General features: G+C 37.9%; 1 protein-coding gene across 1 annotated transcript in view; it reads left to right on the forward strand.

Annotated features, from left to right (window-relative positions):
* The window catches only part of ABCE1 (ATP binding cassette subfamily E member 1), a 36,108-nt gene extending 27,915 nt beyond the window's left edge, over positions 1 to 8,193 (forward strand). Inside the window, exons 17-18 of the mRNA XM_004263602.4 lie at positions 4,850 to 4,961; positions 6,534 to 8,193. Coding sequence (XP_004263650.1) covers positions 4,850 to 4,961; positions 6,534 to 6,581 — 160 coding nt within the window. The 3' untranslated portion in view covers positions 6,582 to 8,193. The remainder of the gene's footprint in view (positions 1 to 4,849; positions 4,962 to 6,533) is intronic.
* Positions 8,194 to 9,971: the final 1,778 nt, after the last annotated feature.

Raw genomic sequence — 9,971 nt, forward strand, 5'->3', positions numbered from 1 at the left:
TTGACTTCTCTGTTGAATCTGAATAAGATCCTTGCTGGGTAGAATAATCTTGGTTGTAGGTTTTACTGTTTCATCACTTTAAGTATATCCTACCACTCCCTTCTGGCCTGTAGAGTTTCTGCTGAAAAATCAGCTCACAACCTTATGGGGATTCCTTTGTATGTTATTTTTTGTTTTACCCTAGCTGCTTTTAATATTTTTTCTTTGAATTTAATTTTTGTTAGTTTGATCAATATGTGTCTTGGTGTGTTTCTCCTTGGGTTTATCCTCTATGGGACTCTGTGCTTCCTGGACTTGGGTAACTATTTCCTTTTCCATGTTAGGGAAGTTTTCAACTACAATCTCTTAGAATATTTTCTCAGACCCTTTTTCTTTTCTTTTTCTGGGACCCCTATAAATAGGACGTTGGTGCATTTAGTGTTGTCCTAGAGGTCTCTGAGATTGTCTTCCTTTCATTCTTTTTCTTTACTCTGCTCCTCGGCAGTTATTTCCACCATTTTGTCTTCAGGTCACTTATCCATTCTTCTGCCTCAGTTATTCTGCTATTGATTCCTTCTAGAGTGTTTTTAATTTCAGTTGTTGTGTTGTTCATTACTGTTTGTTTGCTCCTTAGTTCTTCTAGGTCCTTTTTAAATGTTTCTTGTTTCGGTGTCCAGCAGTTTGGATCATCTTTACTGTCATTATTCTGAATTCTTTTTTAGGTAGTTTGCCTATTTCCTTTTCATTTATTTGGTCTTGTGGGTTTTTAGATGGCTCCTTTGCCTGTAAGATACTTCTGTGTCTTCTCATTTTGTCTAATTTACACTATTTGAGGTCTCCTTTCCCTCGGCTGCAGGGTCGTAGTTCCTCTTCCTTCTGTTCTCTGCCCAGTGGTGTGGTTGGTCCAGTGTCTTGTGTAGGCTTCCTGATGGGAGGGACTGGTGCCTGCGTTCTGGTGGGTGAAGCTGAGTCTTTTCCCTCTGATGAGTAGGGCTGTGTCAGGTGGTATGTTTTGGGGTGTTTGTGAGCTTAGTATGAGTTTAGGTAATCTGTGTGCTGATGGGTGGGTTTGTGTTCCTGTCTTGTTGTTTGTTGTGAGGCGTCCAGTACTGGGAGCTGCTGGCAGTTGGGTGAAGCCGGGTCTTGGATTCAGATAGAGGCCTCCGTGAGAGCTCTCAGAGATTAATCTTTCCTGGGGCTGGGAATTTTGTAGTGGTCCAGCATCCTGGACTCGTTGCTCTCAATCCAGAGCCTCAGAACCGACTTTTGTTCAAGGGACCAAGACCCCACAAGTCGGTCGTCCTGGCAATAAAGGGGATTTAAAAAAAAAAAGACTAGCAAAACCCCAGACATGGTAAGAAGTATAATCAAACAGAAACAGAAACAAGGAAACATGCACACACACAAAAGAAACAAAACAGAGCCAAGTAAATCAAATAGGAAGAGAACAACCAGACAAACACAAGAACCCAAGAACGAAATCAACAATTAAGAAGAAAGTTGACAAAAACCCAAAACAAAGCAGAGTGCCAACTGAAGAATGAAGCAAAGAAACAAAACAAACTGACAAAAATGATATTAAAAAAACAAAGAAAAAGGGGAAAGAAGACAACAGAAAATCAGTGTAGAAACAGAAATATAAAAAAGACAAAATAGAAAACGTATTTAAAAAAAAAAGACAAACGAAACCCTGGAGAAATGGTAAAAACAAAATCAAACAAAAAAAACCAGAAGCACGGAAACACACACACATGTAAAAGAAACCAAAACAGCCAAATAAAACAAAAAAAGCAAGAGAAAAACCAGACAAATAGAACAATTCAAAAATGAAATCAAACAATTAGGATTAATACTAACAAAAACACATAACCTAAAAACAAAAGGAAAGCAGTGTGCCCACTGAATAATAAAGCAAGGAAACCGAACAAACCTATAAAAATGATTTAGAAAATAGTAAAATAAAAAGGGAAAAACATAGGACAACAGAAAAGCAAAGAAGAAATGGAAATATTAAACATATATATTGAAGAAAAAAATTCGGGACAAGAACACAGAACAACAGAAAAGCAAAGTAAAAATATAAATATATACCAAAAAAGATAAAAATATGTTATAAAACACAGAGATCCCAAAAGACTAAATAAAAATCTAAAACAACAAAACAAAAAAAGAAAGTAAAGCAAGCCAAAAACAAAATAAGAAGCTAGAACCAACAACAGAATGAATCAAAACATAATAAAATTAATAGTAATAATTGTTTCCCTGGGGTCTCCGCTGTCAGGGTCCTTGCTCACACCGTGAGCCACAGCCCCCCTCCACCTCCCCAGGAACCCCTCCTCTGTCTCTGGGCTGGTCTCTGGACCTTCTGTGGGCCTGGGGACCCCTCCAGCTCTGATGTGGCCCAGTTCCTGCGTGTGCTGCCCCCAAAGTCCACAGTTGCCAAAGCTGGACTGTTTTCATTTGTGGGAACACTCATCGGTCTACTCAGATGTTCCATAGACGCAGGGTCTTCCTAGCTGATCGTGGGGATTTAATCTGCAGCTTGTGCTGCCAGTGGATAGATTTTCCATCCTCTTCCTTAGTTGCCCCGTCCCTGGGGTTCAGCTTTGGTTTTATCCCCACCTCTGCGTGTGGTCTGCCTGCAGGAGTCTGGTCCTGAGGCTGCCTTGGAGCTCTTGGATCTGCCCTGTGAGGACCGGGTGCAGAGGTGGTATGACTGCTTGGATCACGGGAGCCCCAGCGGCACCAAATGCACAGGGGAGCCGGCGGCCATGGGTTCAAGAGATATGGCCCTAGTGAGGGCCTTTTCCGGCGCCCAGCGTAAGGCACCTGAGAGCCAGCCCTGGCCGGGGTTTTTCTGACACCTGGCAGCAGGCACATGAGGGCCAGCTCTGAGGGGGCTTTTTTATGTCTCACAGCCAGCACACAAGAGCCAGCCCTGAGCGGGCTTCTTTTATTGTCGTTGGCAGGCAGCGATATGTGGGGAGAGAGAGGTTACAATAATGGCCCTGCGTGGGACTCAGCAGTAGTGTCCTGCTTCCATGGCAGTGCAGTCTTCCTCCATAGGCATTCCCTGCTGCAGATTTCTTCCCTCCTGTCCCCTTGGTCCGTCTTCCCACAGCCAACAGCACTTCTTGCTCTGGGCCTGTTTTCCAGTCCCCACACACCAGCTCCCAGCCCCCTTGCACACCTGTGAACACACGTCCCAGTCTGGGTCACATAGGGCCACTGTATGGGCCATCTGTGTATTTCTTACTCTGTCCTGTCTGCTACGGATCAGCAGCTTCACCCTCTTCCAGCAGCCTCAGATGCTTCCCTTCTGTCCCAATCAATTTCCCCGTCATAGAGGAGGTTTCCCCAAATTCGGGAATCTCTCCTCTGCTTCAGTTCCCCTGCCCCAGGATGCAGTCCCATCCGGCTTCCTCTTCTCCTTCTCCCTTCTTTTTTTCCATCCTACCCGGTTATGCAGGGATCTTTATACTCCTTTCCGGTGTCCAAGGTCTTCTGCTAGTTTTTGGCTGGTGTTCTGTGAGAATTGTTGCATCTATGGATGTATTCCTGATGCATCCGTGGAGAGAGATCAACTCCACGTCCACCTACTCTCTGCCATCTTGAATCTCCCCAGAAAATTATTTTAAAATTTCCAATCAACATATAGACATTAGTCATACTGTTTTCATTTTTAATAAGGAAAGAGATAACCAGAAATTCTAGAAGTGATTTTGTAACTCCCAAGATTATTCATATTCGGTACTGGATGGCCCTGGGTAGAATAGCGTTTTTTAGACTATGGTAAACTCCTGACCCAGGGGAATAAGTATGTGGAGCTTTGGGCCCCTCACCTTTTCTTTCAGGTTCAGTTTTGTCTGTTTCATTATTTGGATGCATGATTTGCCCCATTTACACCGCTAGTGGTAAAGCTCACTACACCCTAGATATCTGGTATTAATGTACAGCAGAGTTAAAAATGAATGATTTTACCTCCTCTGTCCCCTTTTTCTCTCATTTTTCCTTATTGGCTTGATTGAGAGTACTTGTAATATAAAGAACTTTCACACTAGTTTATGGGAAATTTTTTTTATGAGAAATTTTTTACACTTTTAGTGCTGAAACCTTATTAGGTTGAACTGTATGAAATTCCTGATATTCAGCCATTTGACCTGTAAAAACAGCAAGTTCATGTGATACCAACAATGTTTGCTGGTTTAGGGAGGAATGGATTTGCTATTTGAATAATTCATCCAAGAAATAGAAGTACTAAACTTCTTAGAATTCTTTTTTTTTTCTATTTAAAATTTATGTATCAATTACTGAAAATAACATAACTTCTTTGAGAGTTAGGGAAATTTTTTAGACTATATAAAGCTATTCAAATAGTGATTCTCCCTTTGTATTTACAAAATGCTTAAAATTCCACATGTATGATATGACTTAACATGATTTAAGAACTAGTTTGGGTGAGAAAAGATGAATAAAGTATAGAAATTTTAAAAGGTGTTACTACTAAACACCATTATGTTGTACATATTGCCTTTTCTGTTAAATTCTCTTCTCCCCTAAATATCTTAGATTTGAAATTCTTAAATTATTTTTCTAAAGCAGTACTTCTCGCTGACTTTCTTTCCAGATCAGAAGCACTTTAAACTGTGTTTGTTTTGCATAAAAATATAGCCAAACAAACTACATAGTCCAAGCAAAGACATTTCTGAATATAGACTTTATAATGTACTGTGACTATACTGTTATCCAGATGACTTATGATTGGGGAATTAGAGGGAACAGTGATTCGTAATACTCTTCATCCTAAAAAAGTAATTAAACTGGGGGGGTAAAATTCAATCACAACTGATAGATTTTATTTTTCCCCTAGTCCTCAAACACTTTTGGCTGGCATGAATAAATTTTTGTCTCAGCTTGAAATTACATTCAGAAGAGATCCAAACAACTATAGGCCAAGAATAAACAAACTCAATTCAATTAAGGTATGTAGAAAAATTACCTTAAATCACAGATAACTTCTCGGTGTAAATAACTGAAAAGCATGTTTTAAATGGAAGGCTGTGTCGTTAAAATCTTATGTCATTTCATTAATTCTAAGATTCATGTTTTTCACATTTCAGTATCTGATGGCATACTTCAGTCTGATAGGCAGCAGTTGTGATGTAGCTGCCATTGCTGCATTGTCTGTTTGAGTTGCACCCACTGTTGTACTGCTTCTGTTGAGTTTGCCATTTAATGTCTTCAGAAAGATTACACTTGAAACAGAAGTTTTTACAAATACCTTAATCAATATTTCTTACACATTTTCTTTTTGTGCACGCAGAAGAGCAACACATGATTAAAATGCATATTTTAAGAGTCTAAACAGACTTCTTCAATGAGCATTAAATCCTAAACAATGAAAAAACATTTTGTCAGTGGTGGTTTTTTCTTTGTAGTATGTAAAATAATTTTGCACCCTACACTTAATACAGTCTGTGAAATGTGTGTTTTTTAGAAGACAAGTCATTTCTTCATCTCTCAAAAAAAGAAAAATGAATGCTAAAAAAGCATTTCTGTGTTTCTGGTATCCCTGCAGTGCTTCTTTAAAATGCTGCTTACATTTCATGGCCCTCTAGCCATCCTCCTTAATACTTAGAAGCTTTAGAAGTATGTTACACATACTGTCCTTTCATATTTGTACTCCTCTAGCTTCGCTACTAAAATGTGTCCTCTTAGAAGGCAGAGACATGGTGCACATCATGTATTCTTAAGCATCTAACATAATATCTGGGTGCCTTTAGCCTTCACTGTATATTTTGTTTATAAATGTTTACTCTCTGGCCAGGATAATGAAATGGCAAGTTTTAAATTAAATTTGAAGAGTTTTCTCAGTTTTGAAAAGCATATTAAGCAGAAGAGAGGAACTAAATGTTAGAACACTTATTATGCACAGCTTAATTTTCATAAGAATTTCTTCTGAAGCATTACAAACACTTTGTGTTGTAGTTTTCTTGGGTAGAGACTTAGATCAGTCCCCAGGTACACTTATCATTTTCTGTATATCCACTCATCCTAGACAGTCACACCTCAGTCCTAATAAGGGAGCAAGCAGCTAGGCAAGTAGGTAGTTGGATCATTACTGGCCAGTCTGTAAACAGTGCTGGGAAAAATTATTTTTATATACTTTTTGTGTAATAGGCAGTTCTCAAACTGACAGTGTTACCTTTTTACCAGAAGCTTAAAGTTAAAATGATAAAAATGGAATTTAATAGTTTTTCTGGAAACAGTATTTTATATAACAAAATTTTATATGTTTAAGTATTTTATGTAATGGAATTTTGTGTGAGGTGTGCAGCAGGAAGGTTGTCCAGGCAGTAGGGATGGGTAGCAGAGATAGTAATCTTGCCTTTAAGTAGTGGAACCAGGCATATCCAGAAGCAGCCAGTGAGTGCAGAGAGGTTGTATAGACACTTAGAAACACTGCTAAGTAATTCTGCAGGTGAAAGTCTACCCTACCCTTACATATAGGAGAATGGTGTTGATTTTTATTGCTTCTCTATTTTATTTTTTAGGATGTAGAACAAAAGAAGAGTGGAAACTACTTTTTCTTGGATGATTAGAGTGAATCTGAGAATATCGATAAGCCATTTATTAAAAGAAACATTTACTGGGATTTTTGTCATATAAAACTTAGATCAGGTTTTATGTCCCACATGCTCTGGAGTTTGAAGTATAATTTACTTACTGTAACATAAAGCCAGTTGTGTTTTAAATTGTAGTCTGAATACGGCAAATGCCACTTTTCTGTTCTTGATGATAAGGCCCTTTTTGTGCGTAACATTCTAAAATGAAGACATTTCAGGCTATACAAATTACCTCCAAGTTTTCATGATGTATGGGAAGATATTCAGTAGCTGTACAGGTACCAAATGCTGAGCAGTGTTGCCCCCTTTTAAAAATCTTGAAAAAGGTTTCTGTACTTACATGGTTTGCCAGGTATGCCACTATAATGAAACTGCCCTTATTTTAAAAGACGGTCGATGATGCCACTGATGAAATTTGATAAATAAACATCAGGATTATATATATTTGTTTTCAGTCTTTGCATTAAATTGTCAATGTGTTTAGACTTTCAAAGGAAGATTATCTGCCACAGAACACCACTGCTGGGAAAAGACTATTACCGACTTAAGCATTGTTGACAATGTTTTTGGTGCTTTTGAATATCTTTAGCAAAAAAATCATTTCAACACCCCCCCCAAAAAAAATAAATCCTAACTTTACTCTGAATTAGATGTAGCATTTCATAAGATTCTATATTCTGTAATTATTCTCAAGGTAATGTCATTCTATAAACATACCTTTATGTAATCACTGATCAAGATTTTGGAAAAAGCATTTTAAAGAATATTTGTTTCCTTTAAAAATACAGTACAGGTTCAAAATCTTTAGTTGGTCCCTAAGCATCTGTGTATTTTTAAACTTCCAGAGATTTCTGATGGGCAGCCAAGGACTGTGAGCCACTTACCTAAAGGCAACATTAACGCAAAGCGGTCCCCAGATAGCAATACAGAGTATCCCTTGGTACCAAATATATTCATTTCCAGGTTTGGATATAAAGGATATTATTTGACTTTTTTTTCTTAGTTTTGGATAGTGTGTAGCTGGAGTTCTAAAGACTTATCCAAATTTCTTGAACAGTGGGATACCTGTAGTGTAAAACGACTTTCAATTATACTTCTGCCTAATGCGCTGAGCTGGAACTAACTTATACTACAAGTGAGAAAAAGAGTTTAGGAAAATTAGAAATTATTGAACAAACTTTTAGAGCTTCTTGAAACAATAGAAGCTTTAATTAATATGCAAACAGTGGATAGAAAGTATGGTTTAACTAAGCCCCATTAGGCCTTTTAAAAATATTGCTTTATCTGAGTAATCCATAAATACATGTCTGTTGTGAAATTTTCAAATATTACAGAAATATATGGAATAGAGTTATGATTTCCCTTTATTTTACTCTCCCAAATGTTACCAGTGTTTATGTTTAATAATATATATCCTTTCATGCTTTTTTCTGTGCACTTAACTGTGAATATGTAAAGGGTTTGTTTTGTACATAAATGGGATTATACTAAAATAAGTATTGCCTATTTTTAAAGATAGGTTAAATTTGTGAATCATTATTTCAAATGTATTGAATAAAATAAGACAAACGCTGTTTTTATTTACTGATTCTGTATTATGTCCTTAAAATATTTGTATTATAAGAGCACAGTTCTTTCTACTTACTGCTGATAAAGTATGTATCAATTGTATTATTTTGCATGTAAATGAAAATTTTAAAACAGATTTACATGTTACTTAAAATTTTGTATAGCAGTAGAAAAGGACTTAAAATTGTTAACACAAGGAAAAGGGTTTTTTTAATAAAATCTGTTACCAACTCAAATACATGAATGCAGATGTTAGCTTTTGAAAAGAATGAAACTGCTCAGTATATCCTGATTAGAAAAAATCTCTAAGCAAAAAAGCATGGTGCAACATAATTTATTATAATACACCACTGTTTATATGAAAATATACAAAATACTAAAATACACAAAAGGATACTCAAGAAAGTTAATGCTTTTGGGAAGGATAACTTGATGGTTAAGAACAGGGAATAAAGGAGACATATATTATACAGCCATTACCTTTCGGATTTAAATTTTGTACATATAAATTGTTTATAGTCAACCTAGTGTGCAGCAGTCTTTACAAAAAGTGTATGTATGTAATTTAAGTTAACCTGATTTTACACCATAGCATCTTGAAGTCGTCCAGTGCTTTCTCTCTTGCTTACAGATTCAATGTACAGTTTGGTGTCTGGCATTTGCTTGCCTACTGTATCGAAGGAATGAATCTACATAGAGGTTCTTTGTTTCTGTAGAAAGAATGGATAACTACTTAGTTGGTTCTGTAATTTCACTCATTCATTTAGATACACATATGTCAAGCCCTCAACCCCAGTGCCTGGTGTATTGTGAGCACCACGTGGTTCAGAAGAGAAATAGTTCTGGGTGGGAGCTACATGAAGGAGGCAGCTCCCAGGGAAAGGAGCACCTGTAATGACAAAAATGGTAAGAAAATCCATGTGAACCAGAACACAGGTCAGAGACAAGTCAGCATGCGCACTGAAGAGCTTAGTGAGAGGAAAGGGTAATACAGGCAGATTGTAGTAGATAGTTCCAACTCCCAACCCTGCATGTGCCCAAGTCTGTCTCCTGTATCTACAAGTTTTCAGCTAATGAGACTGGCAACCATGACCATCTGTCCCTTCTCGTGGAGCAGAGCATTAGTGTCGCTTCACGTCTGTGCCCTCTGGTTTCTGGTCTCCATTTTTGGCTCCTGATTTCTGAACATAGCATAGAAAATTGCAAAGAACTAAGTTACACAGTAACAGGCACATCCCTAGATAGATAGGCATAGCATTACTTTGTTTCTTACTGTACCCAAAGGCGTTTAATCCAAAACCAAGGTTTTCATTTAAAAGAAACTAGTGGACTTGCCTGGTGGCACAGTAGTTAAGAATCCACCTGCCAATGCAGGGGACACGGATTGGAGCCCTGGTCCAGGAAGATCCCACGTGCCGCGGAGCAACTAATAAGCCCATGCGCCACAACTACTGAGCCTGCACTCCTAGAGCCCGTGATCCACAAGGGAAGCCACCGCAATGAGAAGTCTGTGCACCGCAACGCAGAGTAGACCCTGCTCACCGCAAACTAGAGAAAGCCTGCGCGCAACGAACACCCAACGTAGCCAAAGATAAATAAATTTATTTTTTAAAAATGAAACTAGCTTACAGAATTTTTTGAACTCGGAGGATCTAGAAAACTCTTGATGTTCATACCAACAACTGTAGCTTCACTATTCTGAGGAGTGCATGATTCACTTTTGGAAAAGCTTATAAATTGTGGTCCGTGAAGGGAAGTTGTGTTTACTTTCTCTTTTGCAGTTTATTTACATCCTCA

Source organism: Orcinus orca, chromosome 4, assembly GCF_937001465.1.
Source record: "Orcinus orca chromosome 4, mOrcOrc1.1, whole genome shotgun sequence".
NCBI lineage: Eukaryota > Metazoa > Chordata > Mammalia > Artiodactyla > Delphinidae > Orcinus > Orcinus orca.